The 22,715-nt window shown below is 41.1% G+C and overlaps 1 protein-coding gene across 1 annotated transcript in view; it reads right to left on the bottom strand.

Moving 5' to 3' along the window:
- Positions 1–358: 358 nt before the first annotated feature.
- The window catches only part of LOC139750298 (uncharacterized), a 128,072-nt gene continuing 105,715 nt past the window's right edge, over positions 359–22,715 (bottom strand). The window contains exons 8-10 of the mRNA XM_071664920.1: positions 17,803–17,880; positions 8,545–8,709; positions 359–1,357 (exon numbers count right to left, since the gene is read on the bottom strand). Coding sequence (XP_071521021.1) covers positions 560–1,357; positions 8,545–8,709; positions 17,803–17,880 — 1,041 coding nt within the window. The 3' untranslated portion in view covers positions 359–559. The remainder of the gene's footprint in view (positions 1,358–8,544; positions 8,710–17,802; positions 17,881–22,715) is intronic.

The raw sequence follows: 22,715 nt of genomic DNA, 5'->3' as shown, positions 1-22,715 counted from the left end.
ACAGAGGACTGGGCCTTAGAGGGAAAATCCTCACCTGGCCCCCTTCTCTGTTCCTTCTTTTGGAAAATTAAAAAAAACGAGAGGGGAGGATTTCCAGCCACCCACTCCCTCCCCTTTTAGTCGCCTTCTACGACACGCAGGGAATACGTGGGAAGTATTCTTTCTCCCCTATCCCCAGGGATAATATATATATATATATATATATAGTCTGCCAGTGAACCATCATTTCTGTCTTGTACCAGCCCATACAATTGGGGCAATGAATCCTATTTTGAGAACATATTTCCCAAAAAGATGCATGTAACCACCTGCTCAATCTGATGTAAATGAGAATACATTTCAAAGTAAAACACAGATAGGTGATATTACCAACTCCTGGTAAAGCTTTAGTTATTTATACTAACAATCAATTTCTTTAACTTTGCTCTTGCAAAATTCATATTCTTATTGCACTGATAACACATGAAACCTAAGAAAATAGTCACATACCCTTCAAACAAATCATATATTCTATAACTGAAAATGACATAACTTAAATCACAAAACAGCACACTTTCCTTCATAATTCATAAAGCTTTTTCAATTTACTTGCAATGGACGCAACCAAACTGCTTACAGGAACATGCTTAACTAGAGAAATAATCAACTCTTCTATTTCTCTTTTAAAGTCTGTGCAACAAATCTCAGCTATATTTGTTTTTAGCCTTCCTTTTTTCATTTCATTAGCATAGTTGTCAGTATTATCACTTATCTTTACACTGTTCTTATGACTATTCTCTCCACAATAATTTTCCACAAATTTATTTCTGGACATTTCCTTTCCAATACTTGTACCATCCTCCAATATCAAAGTTTCTTTCTTGTCTTCTAAAAGCCCTGAAGTCTCATGATTTACTTCTCCATCTCTTTCCTCACATATTTCTTCCCCTTCACATCCATTATTCAGCTTTATTCTATTTTGGGAACTCAGAAATTTTGCATTGACTTTTCCCTCATTGTCTTTCTGATCATCCTTATATCCAGTAGAGGGAGTATGCTCCTCCCCATTTACCATATTTTTTGCTTTATCCACTACTTTTTCTTTAAAGCCATTTAATGTTCTAATTTCCTCCATTCCATTCAGATGTAAGTGATTTCCGGTACATGTATCACTCTCTGTCTTTTTCAAGGATACCTTTAAAGTGCCACTTGCAACCAGCTCCTCCAAAGCAGAGCAGAGTCGGAATAAAAACAGAGATGGTAATTCTGGGTTGCACTGGTATAGCGACACCTGACGACACCACCACTTGAAGATGCTGCTTATGCACTGGAATCTATTATCAGAGGGTAGTAGACACAGCATTTTCTCTACATACACCTGCAATGTTATCAAATTATCAATGTGTACCATTAAAATACAATAGGTAGTAAAATTTCTAGGAAAAGCATTCAGGTGGTAAACAGATGGGTAGAAAATATTACCACTTACAAAGAGCATATTTGGCTTAGTTGTCCTGAATCCACCAATACATATACAATCAAGACAAAAAAATAAGGGTGAGACTGCTTTTATGGATAGAAGATTATCTTTACTGAAGGGAACTAAGTATACATGTTAGAGAAGCCTTCTTAAAACGGGTTGAAATCACAAGCAGAGCACGTAGGATTTCTGTTTTGGGACCATTACTCTTCTTAATCTATGTCAAGATTCTTCAAAGTAAGGATTGCGACCCAGTACTGGGTCACAGGCTTTTGTTCAATGGGTCACCACAACATAAACAGATATATAAATAAGTGAAATGCATTAATGCAGGTTTGGATGGTATTGCAGTGGAATTTATTAAAAAAGGGGGTGACTGTGTTGTTGATTGGTTGGTAAGGATATTCAATGTATATATGGTTTATGGTGAAGTGCCTGAGGTTTGGTGAAATGCATGCATAGGGCCATTGTACAAAGGCAAAGGGGATAAAGGTGAACGTTCAAATTACAGGTATAAGTTTGTTGAGCATCCCTGGGAAATTATATGGAAGGGTATTGATTGAGAGGGTAAAAGCAGTGTGATTTCAGAAGATGTAATGGATGTGTAGATCAGGTGTCTGCTTTGAAGAATCTATGTGAGAAATATTTAGAAAAACAGATGGATATGTATGTAGCATTTGTGGATCTGGAAAAGGCATATGACAGTTGATAGAGATGCTTTGTGGAAGGTATTAAGAGTATATGGTGTAGGAGGTAAGTTGCTAAGCAGTGAAAAGTTTTTACCAAGGATGTAAGGCATGTGTACAAGTAGGAAAGGAGGAAATTGATTGGTTCCCAGTGAATGTCGGTTTGCGGAAGGCGTGTATGATGTCTCCATGGTTGTTTAATTTTTTATGGATGGGGTGGTTAGGTAGGTGAATGCAAGAGTTTTGGAGAGAGGGGCAAGTATGCAGTCTCTTCTGGATAAGAGGGCTTGGGAAGTAAGTCAGTTGTTGTTCACTGATAATACAGCGCTGGTGGCTGATTCAGGTGAGAAACTTCAGAAGATAGTGACTGAGTTTGGTACAGTGTTTGAAAGAAGAAAGCTGAGAGTAAATGTGAATAAGAGCAAGGTTATTAGGTTCAATAGGGTTGAGGGACAAGTTAATTGGGAGGTAAGTTTGAATTGAGAAAAACTGGTGGAAGTGAAGTGTTTTAGATATCTGGGAGCGGATTTAGCAGTGGATGGAACCATGGAAGAAGATGTGAGTTAGTTACAGGGTGGGGGAGGGGGGCAAAGGTTCTGGGAGCATTGAAGAATGTTTGGAAGGTGAGAATGTTATCTCGGAGGGCAAAAATGAGTATGTTTGAAGGAACAGTGGTTCCTACAATGTTATATGGTTGCAAGGCATGGGCTATAGATAGGGTTGTGCAGAAGAAGGTGGATGTGTTGGAAATGAAATGTTTGAGGACAATATGTGGTGTGAAGTAGTTTGATCGAGTAAGTAATGAAAGGAAGGGTAAGAAATGTGTGGAAATAAAAAGTGTGGTTGAGAGAGTAGAAGAGGGTGTGTTGAAATGGTTTGGTCACATGGAGAGAATGAGTGAGGAAAGACTGACAAAGAGAATATATGTGTAAGAGGTGGAGGGAATGAGGAGAAGTGGGAGACCAAATTGGAGGTGTAAGGATGGAGTGAAAAAGATTTTGAGCGATTGGGGCCTGAACATACAGGAGGGTGAAAGGCGTGGAAGGAATAGAGTGAATTGGAACAATGCGGTATACCAGGGTCGACATGCTGTCAATGGATTGAGCCAGGGCATGTGAAGCGTCTGGGGTAAACCATGGAAAGGTCTGTGGGGCCTGGATGTGGAAAGGGAGCTGTGGTTTCAGTGCATTACACATGGCAGCTAGAGACTGAAGGAATGTTTGAAGGATTGGCAGTTCAAACAATGTTATATGGTTGCAAGCCATAGGCTGTATATAGGGATGTACAGAGGAGGATGGATGTGTTGGAAATGAAATGTTCAAGGACAATATGTGGTGTAAGGTGGTTTGATTGAGTAAGTAATGCGAGGTGGTAAGAGAGATGGGTGGTAATAAAAAAGAGTATGGTTGAGAGAGCAGAAGAGGGTGTGTTGAAATGGTGTGGATATATGGAGAGAATGAGTGAGGAAAGATTGACTAAGAGGATGTATGTGTCTGAGGTGGAGGGAACAAGGAGAAGTGGGAGGCCAAGTTGGAGGTGGAAGGATGCAGTGAAAAAGATTTTGAGCAATCAGGGATTGAACATACTGGAGGGAGAGAGGTATGCAAGGAATAGAGTGACTTGGAATGACATGGTATACCAGGATCACGGTGCTGTCACTGGACTGAAACAGGGGATGTGAAGCATCTGGGATAAACCATGGAAAGTCTGTGGGGCCTGGATGTGGATAGGGAGCTGTAGTTTCGGTGCAATACACATTACAGCCAGAGACTGAGCGCGAATGAATTTGGCCTTTTCTGTCTGTTTTCCTGGCACTACCTCGCTGAAGTGGGGCGTAACAATGCTGCTTCCTGTGGGGTGGGGAAGTGACAGGAATGGATGAAGGCAAGCAAGTATGAATATGTACATTTGTATATATACATAAGTGTGTGTATGTGTATGTTGATATGTATATGTGCGTGTATGGGAATTTATTGTTTATTTATTTATCTATTGTTAGTGAAAGAGAAGAGAGAGGCATTTGGATGATTTCTGCAGGAAAATAGTGCAAATGACTAGGAGATGTATAAAAGAAAGACGCACGAGGTCAAAATCGTTGAATTAGGGAGAATAAAAAGATGTGGTTTCGGTGCATTATTACATGACAGCTAGAGACTGTGAATGAATGTGGCCTTTGTTGTCTTTTCCTAGCACTACCTCGCACACATGAGGGGGGAGGGGGTTGTTATATCATGTGTGGCAAGGTGGCGATGGGAATGAATGAAGGCAGACAGTATGAATCATGTACATGTGTATATATGTATATGTCTGTGTGTATATATATGTATACAATGAGATGTATAGCTATGTATATTTGCGTGTGTGGACGTGTATGTATATACATGTGTATGTGGGTGGGTTGGGCCATTCTTTCGTCTGTTTCCTTGCGCTACCTCACTAACGCGGGAGACAGCGACAAAGCAAAATAAATAAATATGAAATAAAAAGATGTAGGGTTGACAGTCAAGTCAATTGGGAGGTAAGTTTAAATGGAGAAAAACTGGAGGAAGTAAAGAGTTTTAGATATCTGGGAGTGGATCTGGCAGCGGATGGAACCATGGAAGCGGAAGTGAATCATAGGGTGGGAGAGGGGGCGAATATCCTGGGAGCCTTGAAGAATGTGTGGAAGTCGAGAACATTATCTCGGAAAGCAAAAATGGGTATGTTTGGAGGAATAGTAGTTCCAGCAATGTTGTATGGTTGCGAGGTGTGGGCCATGGATAGAGTTGTGCGCAGGAGGGTGGATGTGCTGGAAATGAGATGTTTGAGGACAATGTGTGGTGTGAGGTGGTTTAATCGAGTAAGTAATGTAAGGGTAAGAGAGATGTGTGGAAATAAAAAGAGAGTGGTTGAGAGAGCAGAAGAGGGTGTTTTGAAATGGTTTGGGCACATGGAGAGAATGAGTGAGGAAAGTTTGACCAAGAGGATATATGTGTCGGAGGTGGAGGGAACGAGGAGAAGTGGGAGACCAAATTGGAGGTGGAAAGATGGAGTGAAAAAGATTTTGTGTGATCGGGGCCTGAACATGCAGGAGGGTGAAAGGAGGGCAAGGAATAGAGTGAATTGGATCGATGTGGTATACCGGGGTTGACGTGCTGTCAGTGGATTGAATCAGGGCATGTGAAGCGTCTGCGGTAAACCATGGAAAGTTGTGTGGGGCCTGGATATGGAAAGGGAGCTGTGTTTTCAGGCATTATTGTATGACAGCTAAAGACTGAGTGTGAACGAATGGGGCCTTTGTTGTCTTTTCCTAGTGCTACCTTGCACACATGAGGGGGGAGGGGGATGATGTTCCATGTGTGGCGAGGTGGCGATGGGAATGAATAAAGGCAGACAGTGTGAATTGTGTGCATGGGTATATATGTATGTGTCTGTGTGTGTATATATATGTGTACATTGAGATGTATAGGTATGTATATTTGCGTGTGTGGATGTGTATGTATATACATTGTGTATGGGGGTGGGTTGGGCCATTTCTTTCGTCTGTTTCCTTGCGCTACCTCGCAAACACGGGAGACAGCGACAAAGCAAAATAAATAAAATAAATAAATAAAAAAAGATGTTTTGGAAGGAGGTAAATAAAGCGTGTAAGACAAGAGAACAAATGGGAACATCAGTGAAGGGGGCTAATGGGGAAGAAATACAAGTAGTGGTGACGTAAGAAGGAGATGGAGTGAGTATTTTAGAGGGTTTGTTGAATGCGTTAGATGATAGAGTGGCACATATAGGGTGTTTTGGTTGAGGTGGTGTGAGAAGTGAGAGGGTCAGGGAGAATGGTTTGGTAAACAGAGAAGAGGTAGTGAAAGCTTTGCGGAAGATGAAAGCCGGCAAGGCAGTGGGTTTGGATGGTATTGCAGGGTATTGGAGTGGAATTCATTAAAAAAGGGGGTGACTGTTGTTGACCGGTTGATGAGGATATTCAATGTATGTATGGCTCTTGGTGAAGTGCCTGAGGATTGGCAGAATGCATGCATAGTGCCATTGTACAAAGGCAAAGGGGATAAAGGTGAGTGTTCAAATTACAGAGGCATAGGTATGTTGAGTATTCCTCGGAAATTATATGGGAAGGTATTGTTTGAGAGGGTGAAGGCATGTACAGGGTATCAGATTGGGGAAGAGCAGTGTGGTTTCAGAAGTGGTAGAGGATGTGTGGATCAGGTGTTTGCTTTGAAGACTGTATGTGAGAAATACTTAGAAAAACAAATGGATTTGTATGTAGCATTTATGGATCTGTGGAAGGTATTAAGAGTATATGGTGTGTGAGGTAAGTTGCTAGAAGCAGTAAAAAGTTTTATCAAAGATGTAAGGCATGTGTACAAGTAGGAAGAAAGGGAAGAGATTGGTTCAAAAAAGTGATGTCAGATTGCGGCAGAGGTGTGTGATGTCTCCATGGTTGTTTACTTTGTTTATAGATGGGGTGGTTAGGGAGGTGAATGCAGGAGTTTAGGACAGAGGGGCAAGTATGCAGTTTGTTGTGGATGAGAGGGCTTGGGAAGTGAGTCAGTTGTTGTTCGCTGATGATAAAGCACTGACGACTGATTCAGGTGAGAAACTGCAGAAGCTGGTGACTGAGTTTGGTAAAGCGTGAGAAAGAAGAAAGCTGAGAGTAAATGTGAATAAGAGCAAGGTTATTAGGTTCAGTAGGGTTGAGGGACAAGTTAACTGGGAGGTAAGTTTGAATGGAGAAAAACGGAGGAAGTGAAGTGTTTTAGATAGCTGGGAGTGGATTTAGCATCAGATGAAACCATGGAAAGTGGAAGTAAGTCACACAGTAGGGTTGAGGGCGAAGAATGTGTGGAAGAATGTGTGGAAGGCGAGAACGTTATTTCAGAGAGCAAAAATGGGTATGTTTGAAGGAATAGTGGTTCCAACATTGTTATCCGGTTGCGAGGTGTAAGCTATAGATAGGGTTGTGTGGAGGAGGGTGGATGTGTTGGAAATGAGATGTTTGAGGACAATATGTGGTGTGAGGTGGTTTGATTAAGTAAGTGATGATAGGGTAAAAGAGATGTGTGGTAATAAAAAGATGTTGGTAGATAGAGCAGAAGAGGGTGTATTGAAATGGTTTGGTCACATGGAGAGAATGAGTGAGGAAAGATTGACAAAGAGGTTGTATGTGTCAGAGGTGGAGGGAATGAGAAGTGGGAGACCAAATTGGAGTTGGAAGGATGAAGTGAAAAAGATTTTGTGCAATCGGGGCCTGAACATGCAGGAGGGTGAAAGGTGTGCAAGGAATAGAGTGAACTGGAACGATGTGGTATACCAGGGTGGACGAGCTGTCAATGGATTGAACCAGGGCATGTGAAGCATCTGGGGTAAACCATGGAAAGTTTGGTGGAGCCTAGATGTGGAAAGGGACCTGTGGTTTGCGGTGCATTACACATGACAGCTAGAGACTGTGTGTGAACGAATGTGACCTTTGTCGTCTTTTCCTAGTGCTACCTCATGCACGCGGGTAGGGGTGCCATTTCATGTGTTCCAGGGTGGCAACGGGAATGGGTGAGGGCAGCAAGTATGAATATGTACATGTGTATATATGTATATGTCTGTGTATGTATATGTATGTATATGTTGAAATGTATAGGTATGTATATGTGCGTATGTGGGCGTGTATGTATATACATGTGTATGTGGGTGGGGTGGGCCATTCTTTCGTCTGTTTCCTTGCGCTAGCTTGCTAACATGGGAGACAGTGACAAAGTATAATGAAAAAAAATAATAATAATAAATTGAGAAGCTTTTGATGCTTCATGTTGCATATCTAGGGAAGTCTGTAATGACTGAGGACCTGCTGAACTGAAGTAAGATGAAACTATAAAAGAAATGTTTCTGGAATATTAAAAAGCCTAATTCCTTTATCAGGGCAATCAATAACACAAACACATATGCAGAAACATACATAGACACATACAAAAATTAAATATACAATTACACGCACTACTGTGACCTCTTCCAATACAATTACAAAATAAAGCAAATAATAAACAAAAAATACTTGCCAGATGTGACAGCTCATTTTCTCATGGCTGATATGATGACTTCAAAGTTGTGCCTGGTGAGTGGCTAAACTGGAGAGGTAACTGGTTTGTATACTAGCAAAAGTGGAGGCTAACTAATAGTATGCCAAATCACTATGTGAATGGACAAGTAGATGCAAGCTGTCTCAACCAGATGGCTTGTTCAGAGGACAACCTTTATACCGAGCAACATGACTCATCATGCATAGTTTACATTGCTAATCACAATACAGTTATCAGAAGAGTGTCTTTGGCTCAAAAAAAAAAAAAAAAAAGAGGTTTTAAGCTTTTAAATTTCTCATAAGGCAAGAAAAGGCTAAAAAGTTGGAAAAAAAGGTCTTACCATTGTCCCCGAGGCAAAACATTTAAAGCAATGCTGAATGGGCAGAGATACTGGTTGGACATATTCACCACTATTCAGCTCTCCTTTCTCATCCATGGAGCTACATGTCAAGTGCGCACATAAGAAGTAGAGCACCTCCTGGAATATTTGCAGCGTTGGGTACACCTACAAAGGTAAATGAAAATATTAGTAGTAATATTCTGCTTTCCTTCATCTCTTTTATGTATTTTTTCATTATTCTTGAAACAAATAATTTCATCATTCATCTATGAAACTGCCCCCCCTCAAAAAAAAAAAAAAAAAAAAAAAAAAATCTTTGTACACACTGAATTCCTAGCTGTCAAGTATAGTGAAATGAAACCAGAACTTATCTTCCACAGCCAAACCATGCAAATTACTCCATAATTATCTTGATTGCTTCATGTGCCCTATCTTGCCCTAGTTAATTTCACTAATATCAACTTGCTCACACTGTGCTACAGGAAGCATCTCATCCTCATGAATGTTTAGACTTAAAAAAGAGAAAAAAAATAGGGGGTAGGGGCACTGTAGGAAGAATGACCTGCAAGAGTTTCATTTTAGATTCACTTTCACATGCATCCTGTAAATTCCATAATAATGCAGCTTTCCAAAAACTACAATAACTCCATAACTTTTTTTTTATAGCTGCAGAGAGCATGCAAAAAAAACTGCCCCATTTGGTGGGAATTTTTGATGAGACAAAACATGACAATAAGAAAAGGAATGTAAAAATCAACTTGAGCTCTTCACATATTTGTAGACCTGACTCTTAATGGGTATGTAGCTGGACTCCCCTGGTTTGAGATTACCCTGCAAGTGAAGACACCTTAGTTGGGGCTGTATCATTGGGAGTACAGTTTTGTCAAAGATCTTCTCACTCCAATAGAGTCTACATTTCCCTGCTACTGGAAGTAGCACAGCCTCAGTATGCCAGAGCTTTTAGAAAGGTCCTGGGTAACACCAGGACTCTTTTATAGATGTTGGGTGGGGGCAAGGGATGGGGAGGGGGAGGGGACAATGACAATGACGACTTAGAGGTGGATATGATATGAGAAGAAAAAAGATAAAAGAAGGTATATAATTCCAAAGCTTTAATGTTCACGAAAAGATAAAACTATCATAACAGTGTGTGCTTGTGTGTGTGTGCAATTACACTCATGGGGCCTCAACTCTTGATCACTGTCAATCATACAACTTCTTGAAATTATGTATGCTGCCTGTATAAACAAAGTCTTCAGCAATTTCATTCCATTCATCTGTCTACATATCTATACTTCTGACGCCTGTCCCACCTGGAACTCCCTCAGAGGGGAGGCCACGGTAAAAGTCCCCATAACTAGTGAACTCCAGTGCCGCTTCTTAGCCTTTAGTGCCTCACCCATAACAGGCCACTGGCAGAGGGTAACTCTAATGCAGTTTGCAAAGGCTCCTACCTAATGTTCCTGCTTACTATATCTACTTAATATATTCACTTGCCTAATGTTTCTACCTACATGCTCCTCCCTAAATGTTCCAACCAGCTACACCTATCTGTCAAAAAGAAGGGATAGCACATACTGCTCACTGCAGAAAAATCCAGAATTATGAAGAATGAGCAGTGTAAGTTAAGTTTTGTCAAGTGATATGTGTGATGAGAGACTGCATGCTTGTGGACTACATGCCAGTAGGCCATATATGGGTGAGGCAGAAAGAAAAGACAGCTACCTTGGTCAGAGGAATGTAACTTGACAATCACTGAAGTGCTGGCTCACTATGCAAGTGTCACTAACCCTCCTGATACTTAGGTGGGCAGTACCGGTAATATACCTCCCAGGTCATTGGCTATCTATCAACTACAACCTACCTTCTATTCATTCACCACCTTTATACTATAAAAATATTTCTTTATATCTTTCTCATCTTTTTTTTTTTTCTTAATTTCAAGCTATACCCTCATGGTTGTCCTATCTTTACATCTTTTGAAAAGCTGTTCACTGTCTACAACATCAATCTGTTTTAAATCTAACGGGGTGGTCAGATCACTCCTCATTCTCCCCTCTTCCATTCTCTGTAACACATCTCTCCTAATTCTGGTACTATCTTTGATGCTCTCCCCTGGAACTTCTTTAATAGTTCCTTGTATTCTATATATGTGGTGACAAGACTTGATAAGTCATTTTATCTTGGGTGTATGAAAAAACTTTGCTCACTGTTGACCCTGTCTGAGTTAATGTCCACTGTCTAAATATATAACTGAATCAAATTCAATTTTGATTTGAATTAATTATTCCACATACAAGATAAACCCATTAAGCACCAGCTGGATTAATTATGTGCAAAAATACACATCAAAAGTATCTATGATACTGTGTTTTTAAGCTGAGACAAAAAGAGACAATAATATCTATAGAGTCATTTAATATACAGTAGGTTTGATAAGAGTGAGTATTTTGAAGGTTTGTTGAATGTGTTTGATGACAGAGTGGCAAATGTAGGACGTTTTGGTTGGGGTGATGTGCAAAATGAGGGGGTCAGGGAAAATGGTTTGGTTAAGAAAGAAGAGGTAGTGAAACCTTTGCAGAAGATGAAATTTGGCAAGGTGGATGGGTTTGGATGGTATTGCAGTTGAAATAATTAAGAAAAGGGGTGACTGTGTTGCTGATTGGTTGGTGAGGATGTTCAATGTAAGTATGGATCATGAAAAGCCTGAGGACTGGCAGAATACGAGAGGGTTGATACAGATGCTTTGTGGAAGGTCTTAAAAATATCTGGTGTGGGAGATAAGATCCTAAAAGCATTGAATAAGTTTACATCAAGGATGTAAGTCATGTGTGAGTAGGAAGAGAAGAGACTGACTGGTTCCCAATGAATGTTGGTCTAGGGCAGGGGCATGTGATGTCCCCATGGTTGTTTAATTCTTTTATGGATGGGGTGGTTAGGAAGGTAAATGCAAGAGTTTTGGAGAGAGGGGCAAGTATGCAGTCTGTTGAGGATGAGAAAGCCTGGGAAGTTAGTCAGTTGTTGTTCACCGATGATACTGCACTGGAGGCTGATTCAAGTGAAAAACTGCACTAGTTGGTGACTGACTCTGGAAAAGTGTGTAAAAGGAGAAAGTTGAGAGTAAATGTGAATAAGACCAAGGTTGTTAGGTTCAGTAGGGGTGATGGACAAGTTAGTTCAGATATAAGTTTGAATGGAGAAAAATTGTAGAAAGAAGTGTTTTAGATATCTGGGTGTGGACTTGACAGTGGATGGAACCATGGAAGCAGAAATGAGTAAGAGTGAGGGAGGGGGTGAAGGTTCTGGGAGTGATATAGAATGTGTGGAAAGAGAACGTTATCTCAGAAAGCAAAAATGAGTATGTTTGAAAGAATAGTAATTCCAACAATATTATATGGCTACAAGGCATGGGCTATAAACAGGGTTGTACAGAGGAGGGTGGATGTGTTGGAAATGAAATGGTTGAGGACGACATGTGGTGTGAGGTGATTTGATTGAGAAAGTAATGAAAGGGTAAGAGGGATGTGTGGAAATAAAAAAAGTGTGGTTGAGAGAGCAGAAGAGGGTGCATTGAAATGGTTTGGACATATGGAGAGAATAAGGGGGGAGAGGTTGACAAAGAGGATATATATGTCAGAGGTGGAGGGAACAAGGAAAAGCGGGAGAACCAATTTGGAGGTGGAAGGATGGAGTGAAAAAGATTTTGAGCAATCAGGGCCTGCACATACAGGAGGGTGAGAGGTGTGCAAGGAATAGAGTGAATTGGAATGATGTATACCAGATTCGACATGCTGTCAATGGACTGAACCAGGGCATGTGAAATGTCTGGGGTTAACCATGGAAAGGTCTGTGGAGCCTGAATGTGGATAGGGAGCAGCTGTTTTGGTGCTACCTTGCTGAAGCAGGGGGTTGGTGATGCTGTTTCCTGTGGGGCTGGGTGGCACTAGGAATAAATGAAGGCAAGTGAGTACAAACACTTACATGTGTATATATGTATATGTGTGTGCATGTGTATGTGAATATGTACATGTATGGGCATTTAAGAGTATATGGTGTGGGAGGTAAGTTGCGAGAAGCAGTGAAAAGTTTTTATCAAGGATGTAAGACATGTGTACAAGTAGGAAGAGAGGGAAGTGATTGGTTCCCAGAGAATGTTGGTTTGCAGCAGGGATGTGTGATGTCTCCATGGTTGTTTAATTTGTTTATGGATGGGGTGATTTGGGAGGCTAATGCAAGAGTTTTGGAGAGAGGGGCAAGTATGCAGTCTGTTCTGGATGAGAGGGCTTGGGAAGTGAGTTAGTTGTTGTTCGCTGATGATACAGCGCTGGTAGCTGATTCAGGTGAGAAACTGCAGACGTTGGTAAGTGACTTTAGTAAAATGTGTGAAAGAAGAAAGATGAGTAAATGTTAATAAGAGCAAGGTTATTAGGTTCAGCAGGGTTTGGGGACAAGTTAACTGGGAGGTAAGTTTGAATGGAGAAAAACTGGAGGAAGTGAAGTATTTTAGATATCTGGGAGTGGACTTAGCAGCAGATGGAACCATGGAAGTGGAAGTGAGTCACAGGATGGGGGAGAGGGTGAAGGTTCTGGGAGAATTGAAGAATGTGTGGAAGGCGAGAACTTTATCTCGGAAAGCAAAAATAGGTATGTTTGAAGGAATAGTGCTTCCAACAATGTTATATGGCTGCAAGGCATGGGCTATAGATCGGGTTGTGCAGAGGAGGGTGGATGTGTTGGAAATAAATTGTATGAGGACAGTATGAGGTGTGAGGTGGTTTGATAAAGTAAGTAATGGAAGGGTAAGAGAGATGTGTGGTAATAGAAACAGTGTAGTTGAGGGAGCAGAAGAGGGTGTGTACAAATGGTTTGGAAATATGGAGTGAATAAGTGAGGAAAGATGACAAAGAGGATATATGTGTCAGAGGTTGAGGGAACAAGGAGAAGCAGAAGACCAAATTGGAGATGGAAGGATGGAGTGAAAAAGGTTTTGAGTGATCAGGGCCTGAACATACAGGAGGGTGAAAGGCATGGAAGGAAGAGAGTGAATTGGAATGATGTGGTATACTGGGGTCGACATGCTGTCAATGAACTAAATCAGAGCATGTGAAGCATCTGGAGTAAACCATGGAGAGGTCTGTGGGGCCTAGATAAAGAAAGGGAGCTGTGGTTTCGGTGCATTACACATGACAGCTAGAGACTGAGTGTGAACGAATGTGGCCCTTTTTGTCTTTCCCTTGCTCTACCTCACTGGAAGGGGAGTGGGGGATGCTATTCCATGTGTGGCACGGTGGCGATGGGAATGGATGAAGGCAGCAAGTATGAATATGTACATGTTTATATATGTATATATCTGTGTATGCATATGTCTGTAAATGTTGAAATGTATATGTATGGATATGTGCATGTATGGGCATTTATGTGTATATATGTGTATATGTTATTTATTTTATTTTCATTTTGCTTTGTCGCTGTCTCCCGCACCTGCGAGGTAGCGCAAGGAAACAGACGAAAGAAATGGCCCAACCCACCGACACACACATGCACACACACACACGTCCACACATGCAAACATACACACCCACACATCCCAACGTACACACATATATACACACACAGACACACACATATACACACATGCACACAATTCACACTGTCTGCCCCTACTCACCCCCATCGCCACCCCGCCACACACGGAATAACATCCCCCTCCCCCTCATGTGCGCGAAGCAGCGCCAGGAAAAGACAACAAAGGCCCCATTTGTTCACACTCAGTCTCCAGCTGTCATGCAATAATGCCCGAAACCACAGCTCCCTTTCCACATCCAGGCCCCACACAACTTTCCATGGTTTACCCCAGACGCTTCACATGCCGATTCAATCCACTGACAGCACGTCGACCCCGGTATACCACATCGATCCAATTCACTCTATTCCTTGCCCGCCTTTCACCCTCCTGCATGTTCAGGCCCCGATCACTCAAAATCTTTTTCACTCCATCTTTCCACCTCCAATTTGGTCTCCCACTTCTCTTCGTTCCCTCCACCTCTGACACATATATCCTCTTGGTCAATCTTTCTTCACTCATTCTCTCCATGTGCCCAAACCATTTCAAAACACCCTCTTCTGCTCTCTCAACCACGCTCTTTTTATTTCCACACATATCTCTTACCCTACATTACTTACTCGATCAAACCACCTCACACCACATATTGTCCTCAAACATCTCATTTCCAGCACATCCACCCTCCTGCGCACAACTCTATTCATAGCCCACGCCTCACAACCATACAACATTGTTGGAACCACTATTCCTTCACACATACCCATTTTTGCTTTTGGAGATAATGTTCTCGACTTCCACACATTCCACATGTATATATCTATATCTTTTTCTTTTCTTTCTTTCATACTATTCCCCATTTCCTGCATTAGTGAGGTAGTGTTAAGAACAGAGGACTGGGCCTTTGAGGGAATATCCTCACCTGGCCCCCTTCTCTGTTCCTTCTTTTGGAAAATTGAAAAAAATAATGAGAGGGGAGGATTTCCAGCCCCTCGCTCCCTTCCCTTTTACTCGCCTTCTACGACACGCAGGGAATACGTGGGAAGTATTCTTTCTCCCCTATCCCCAGGGATATATATATATTTTTTATATATTTATTTTGCTTTGTCGCTGTCTCCCGCGTTTGTGAGGTAGCGCAAGGAAACAGACGAAAGAAATGGCCCAACCCACCCCCATACACAATGTATATACATACACGTCCACACACGGAAATATACATACCTATACATCTCAATGTATACATATATATACACACACAGACATATACATATATACACATGTACATAATTCATACTGTCTGCCTTTATTCATTCCCATCGCCACCTCGCCACACATGGAATAACATCCCCCTCCCCCCTCATGTGTACGAGGTAGCGCTAGGAAAAGACAACAAAGGCCCCATTCATTCACACTCTGTCTCTAGCTGTCATGTAATAAAGCACCGAAACCACAGCTCCCTTTCCATATCCAGGCCCCACACAACTTTCCATGGTTTACCCCAGAGCTTCACATGCCCTGATTCAATCCATTGACAGCACATCGACCCCGGTATACCACATCGATCCAATTGACTCTATTCCTTGCCCGTCTTTCACCCTCCTGCATGTTCAGGCCCCGATCACTCAAAATCTTTTTCACTGCCAATTTGGTCTCCCACTTCTCCTCGTTCCCTCCACCTCCGACACATATATCCTCTTGGTCAATCTTTCCTTACTCATTCTCCCCATGTGCCCAAACCATTTCAAAACACCCTCTTCTGCTATCTCAAGCACGCTCTTTTTATTTCCACACATCTCTCTTACCCTTACATTACTTACTCGATCAAACCACCTCACACCGCATATTGTCCTCAAACATCTCATTTCCAGCACATCCACCCTCCTGCGCACAACTCTATCCATAGCCCACACCTCGCAACCATACAACATTGTTGGAACCACTACTCCTTCAAACATACCCATTTTTGCGCTCTGAGATAATGTTCTTGACTTCCAAACATTCTTCAAGGCTCCCAGGATTTTCGCCCCTTCCCCCACCCTATGATTTAGGCTGGGGGAAGGGGTGAGGTGGCGATGGGAATGAATAAAGGCAGACAGTATGAATTATGTACATGTGTATATATGTATATGTCTGTGTGTGTATATATATGTATACGTTGAGATGTATAGGTATGTATATTTGCGTGTGTGGACGTGTATGTATATACATGTGTATGTGGGTGGGTTGGGCCATTCTTTCATCTGTTTCCTTGCGCTACCTTGCTAATGCGGGAGACAGCAACAAAGCAAATTAAAAAAAATATAAAAAAAAATAACATTTTTCAAAGCAAACACCTGATCCACACATCCTCTACCACTTCTGAAACCACACTGCTCTTCCCCAATCTTATGCTCTGTATATGCCTTTACCCTCTCAATCAATACCCTCCCATATAAGTTCCCAGGAAAACTCAACAAACTTATACCTCTGTAATTTGAACACTCAACTCTTATCCCCTTTGCCTTTGTACAATGGCACTATGGATTCATTCTGCCAATCCTCAGGCACTTCACCAGGAGCCATACATACATTGAATAGCCTCACCAACCACTGAAGAACACCTGTCACCCCCTTTTTTAATAAATTCCACTGCAATACCGCCCAAACCCGCTGCCTTGCCAGCTTTCATCTTCCCCAAAGCTTTTATTACCTCTTCTCTGTTTACGAAAACATTCTCCCTGAACCTCTCACTTCACACACCACCTCGACCAAAACACCCTATATCTGCCACTCTATCATCTAACACATTCAACAAACCTTCAAAATACTCACTGCATCTCCTTCTCACATCACCACTACTTGGTATGACCTCCCCATTTGCCCCCTTCACCGATGTTCCCATTTGTTCTCTTGTCTTACGCACTTTATTTACCTCCTTCCAAAACATCTTTTTATTCTAAAATTTAATGATACTCTCTCAACCCAACTCTCATTTGCCCTCTTTTTCACCTCTTGCACCTTTCTCTTGACCTCCTGCCTCTTTCTTTTCCACATCTCCCAGTCATTTGCACTGTTTCCCTGCAAAACTCATCCAAATGCCTCTCTCTTCTCTTTCACTAATAATCTTACTTCTTCATTCCACCATTCACTGCCCTTTCTAATCTGCCCACCTCCCACGCTTCTCATGCCAGACGCATCTTTTGTGCTAGCCATCACTGTTCCCCTAAATACATCCCATTCCTCCCCCACTGCCCTTAATAATAATAAAAATAATAATAATAATAATAATAATAATAATAATAATAATAATAATTATAATAATGCTTGATAGATGAGAGGTATAGGAAGAAAGAGAACAGATGGAAACACTGATTTGGGTTAAGTTCTACTGACTCAATTATCCAGCTATGAGCAGGCCATAGAAAATTCTGGTTTATGGCTTCACAAGAGGGTAAATTGCCTATTTAGGTAGTAATCTAGGACAGTACAGAGAGTAATAGTTTTTGCAATCTTGTGTCCTCCTTAAATCAGAGTGCAGGTAAAAGATGGCTATGTTTCCCTGTATTTGGCATAAGTGTAGAAAGGGCACTTGAACAATCCTGAGGGAGACAATTTTACACATAAAGGATAAAATTCTATCATATTTCAAAGAACCCACAAACAAATTCAATCCACATACAAATTTAATCATATTACATTTCTGAATACTATGCACATACCATTTGTTCTGACTGCAAAACATGATGAGTAAGGAAGAATGCAGAAGTCCATTCACTTTCACTACTGTGAGGCAGAAGCTGTAAATGAATAAATAAGACATTACTTGATAAGCACCTGGAATTAATAAGATGGAAGACATGAGGCGGAGTTACCTGGAAGGCTCAAGAAGGAGGAACAAATTGCTATGACTATAGGCATAAGCAAAAGAATTATTGGAAGCTGGAAAGAAATTATATTTTCACATCAATATTTCCTTGCCCATAACAAAATCAACAGCATAAAGCACAGAAAAATGTTAAGGCAACTAGAAATCACACACAATTAGATATCTATATAAACAGTTACATACACACAAAAAACATTATAAATACAACTGTACTGGTGCAATAAAAGCAATTAAAACAAAAAAGCATACTTATGTCTAGTAGTACTGACACGTTTATGGCAGCTGATGACACTTAATCCCCTGACACCTTAAAGCAGCAGAATGAATAACAGCATCCAAAGGAGTTCTATATTTCTGCAACCAGGGATAAGTAATTTTGATATCTTTTATAATTTCCAAAAATCAGCCAAACAGAAGGTGGAAGCTGTACTGTAAGCCTGCTGCAGTGAAAAGATTAGAAGAACTGAGAGAAAAAGGGAGTTAGGGGATGTTGCTTCATGCATGGGGAAGTTATATAAATGAAAGAACCATGAAAATGAAATGGTTATGTTTGGGAAAGATAAGTTGTGAAATATGGCTGGATGGACTAAAATGGGAAAGATTATGTGATTCTATATTTGGGTTACAATTTCAGCTAAGAGGGAAAAAATAAGACATCATAATGTCTGAAATTCACGAGATTTACATTTTTCATTAAAACAGTCAAGGGAAAAAGAAAGCTTTGAAATGAAGTGAGGTGGAAAAGAAAAGAACTAACATTTGTATGAGGTCTGTGTCTGAGTGCTGGAAATAGGGTTGGAACCAAAATTATCTTATATAACAGAGATAAGATTCCCTAACTGTGAGTGCTTAAGAAATGCAAGCAGCTGATGTGAAAATTTTGAGATCATCTACTGCAACAAAATTACGAAATATTTATTTCATCTTATTTATTTTGCTTTGTCGCTGTCTCCCGCGTTTGCGAGGTAGCGCAAGGAAACAGACGAAAGAAATGGCACAACCCACCCCCATACACAATGTACACACACACACACGCAAATATACATACCTATACATCTCAATGTACATATATATATATACACACAGACACATACATATATACCCATGCACACAATTCACACTGTCTGCCCCTATTCATTCCCATCGCCACCTCACCACACATGGAATACCATCCCCCTCCCCCCTCATGTGTGCGAGGTAGCACTAGGAAAAGACAACAAAGGCCCCATTCGTTCACACTCAGTCTCCAGCTGTCACGCAATAATGCCCAAAACCACAGCTCCCTTTCCACATCCAGGCCCCACACAACTTTCCATGGTTTACCCCATACGCTTCACATGCCCTGGTTCAATCCACATGAGAACATGTCGACTCCGGTATACCACATCGTTCCAATTCACTCTATATTCCTTGCACGCCTTTCACCCTCCTGTATGTTCAGGCCCCGATTACTCAAAATCTTTTTCACTCCATCTTTCCACCTCCAATTTGGTCACCCACTTCTCGTTCCCTCCACCTCTGACATATATTCTCTTCGTCAATCTTTCCTCACTCAAGTTACAAAGAATGAGTTGTGCAAGTTAAGTGTTGTCAAGTGTTATTTGTGATGAGTATGTAGTGAGAATATCCATGAATGCCACATACAAATCCATCTGTTTCTCTTAAATATTTCTCACACACTCTTCAAAGCAAACACCTGATCCACACATCCTCTACCACTTATGAAACCACACTGCTCCTCCCCAATCTGATGCTCTGTATATGCCTTCACCCTCTCGATCAATACCCCCTCCCATACAATTTTCCAGGAATACTCAACAAACTTATACCTCTGTAGTTTGAACACTCACCTTTATCCCCTTTGCCTTTTTACAATAGCACTTTATATTCGTTTCATCAACCCTCAGGCACTTCACCATGATCCATACATATACTGAATAACCTCACCAACTAATCAACAACACAATCACAATATGAGTAACATATAAACAAAGGCAACAGATGAATAAAAACATTAGATCTCTGGTTGCCACGCCTTACCTTGTGTGTAATGAGAACACATCAGTTTTTAAGGGAGGTGGATGAGTTAATGACAACAGCAAAAGTATAGCATTATGGGAGCCACCTATCATCATTAACAACTGACTCACGACTAACAGGAACAATGTGACAGAGGAGTAGGAAGAGGAGGAGGAGTTCGTTTCACCAAGTCATCGTTGACCATCCAGATTACCTTTGTCATATACCAATCGCTGAAGGATGAATGAATGTGTGGGTAAAAATGTTTGGTTGATTGAATGTGACCTTCATATATTTTCCTCTTAACAATTTATGTTTGTTATCTGTGCTGAATTATTTGTTACTGACAAATACATAGATCAGGCAGATTTAACATTATGAGAAACATGTCTTTCTCATATTCCATGTTAGCACTTATGAATATTCTTTCTTGTATCACAGATTCAAAATAAGTTCGTGTTTCTTTGTGAAAAAACTTCATATACTATGTATGGTTAGTCCATCAGCTTTCTCTGAGGAATGAACAGTTAGACCAATTAGAGAGTTAGCTGTAGAACCTGAGGAGATCTAAATCAGTGAACCCATCCAAGGTAAATGCCACAAATTTTAAAAAATCAATGAACAGAATGGGAAAGGAATGAACATGCACATTTACAACCCATCTCCAACCTAGAATAGAAAATAACTTTTCTTCTCTCCACCAACATACAATAAACCTGACAAAAAGTAATATCATAACACACAATGGTCAGCATACAGCCAAGCCAAATATAACCTTAAAGGATCTCTTTAACATAGTAAGGCAGTATTAACTAAGGACTGTAATGTCCAATAGTAAACTGATGGTACATAATTTGATTACTTGCCATAAAAAAGTAGAGTTTAAGATGTTTTTGTTTACAACTGTCTTCTTTTATATCTTTCATGCTATACCATTATAATAACCCTCCCATACTTGATTGCTTTTTCCATGTTAGTGAGGTAGCAACAGGAAGACAAAGAAAGGCCACATATGCTCTCATGCATTCTCCCGCTGTCATGTGTAATGCATCGAAACCATAACCAGGCTCCACAGACCCCTCCATGGTTGATCTTGGATGCTTCACATGCCCTGGTGCAGTCCATCGACAGGATGACCTCAGCATACCACATCGCTCCAATGCACTGTATCCCATGGGTGAGGATAGATTGACAGAGACAACGGTGAAGGGAGCAAGGAGAAATGGGAAATCAACCGGGGATGGGAGGATGGAGTGAAAAAGATTTTGAGTGATTGCGTCCTGAACATATGGGACGGTGAGGGGCGTGCAAGGAGTAGAGTGAAATATATATAGTATATATACATATTTTTTCATAAATACTCGCCATTTCCCACGTAAGCGAGGTAGCATCAAAAACAAATGACTGAGCCTTAGAAGGGAATATTCCTCACTTGGCTCATGGATTTATTCCTCCTTTTGAAAAGTAACAAAGGAAGGAAAGACTTCTAGCCATCTTCTCCTGCCTCTTTTAATCATTTCTATTATATGTAGGAAAAATATGGTCAATATTTGCTGAAGGAGGGGGGTAGCGATGCTGTTTCCTGTGGGGCAGGGTAGCACCAGAAATGGATGAAGGCAAGTGAGTATGAATATGTAAATGTATATCTATGTATACGTTTGTGTATGTGCATGTACATAATGATATGTATGGGTATGTTTGAAGGAATGGTGGTTCCAACAATGTTATATGGTTGCGAGGCTTGGGCTATGGATAGAGTTGTGCGCAGGAGGGTGGATGTGCTGGAAATGAGATGCTTGAGAACAATATGTGTTGTGAGGTGGTCTGATTGAGTAAGTAATAATAGGGTAAGAGAGATGTGTGGTAATAAAAAGTGTGTGGTTGAGAGAGCAGAAGAGGGTGTTTTGAAATGGTTTGGTCACATGGAGAGAATGAGTGAGGAAAGATTGACAAAGAGGATATATGTGTCAGAGGTGGAGGGAACGAGGAGAAGTGGGAGACCAAATTGGAGGTGGAAAGATGGAGTGAAAAAGATTTTGAGTGATCGGGGCCTGAACATGCAGGAGGGTTAAAGGCGTGCAAGGAATAGAGTGAATTGGAATGATGTGGTATACCGGGGTCGACGTGCTGTCAATGGATTGAACCAGGGAATGTGAAGCGTCTGGGGTAAACCATGGAAAGTTGTGTGGGGCCTGGATGTGGAAAGGGAGCTGTGGTTTCGGTGCATTATTACATGACAGCTAGAGACTGAGTGTGAACAAATGGGGCCTTTGGTGTCTTTTCCTTGTGCTACCTCGCACACATGAGGGGGGAGGGGGATGGTATTCCATGTGTGGCGAGGTGGCGATGGGAATGAATAAAGGCAGACAGTGTGAAGTGTGTGCATGGGTATATATGTATGTGTCTGTGTGTGTATATATATGTGTACATTGAGATGTATAGGTATGTATATTTGTATGTGTGGACATGTATGTATATAGATTGTGTATGGGGGTGGGTTGGGCCTTTTCTTTCATCTGTTTCCTTGCGCTACCTCGCAAACGTGGGAGACAGCGACAAAGCAAAATAAATATTTAAATATGGAAGCGGAAGTTGATCATAGGGTGGGGGAGGGGGCGAAAATTCTGGGGGCCTTGAAGAATGTGTGGAAGTCGAGAACATTATCTCGGAAAGCAAAAATGGGTATGTTTGAAGGAATAGTGGTTCCAACAATGTTGTATGGTTGCG

This window comes from Panulirus ornatus, chromosome 9, assembly GCF_036320965.1.
Source record: "Panulirus ornatus isolate Po-2019 chromosome 9, ASM3632096v1, whole genome shotgun sequence".
Taxonomy (NCBI): domain Eukaryota; kingdom Metazoa; phylum Arthropoda; class Malacostraca; order Decapoda; family Palinuridae; genus Panulirus; species Panulirus ornatus.
This window is presented reverse-complemented; position numbering and strand designations above follow the sequence as displayed.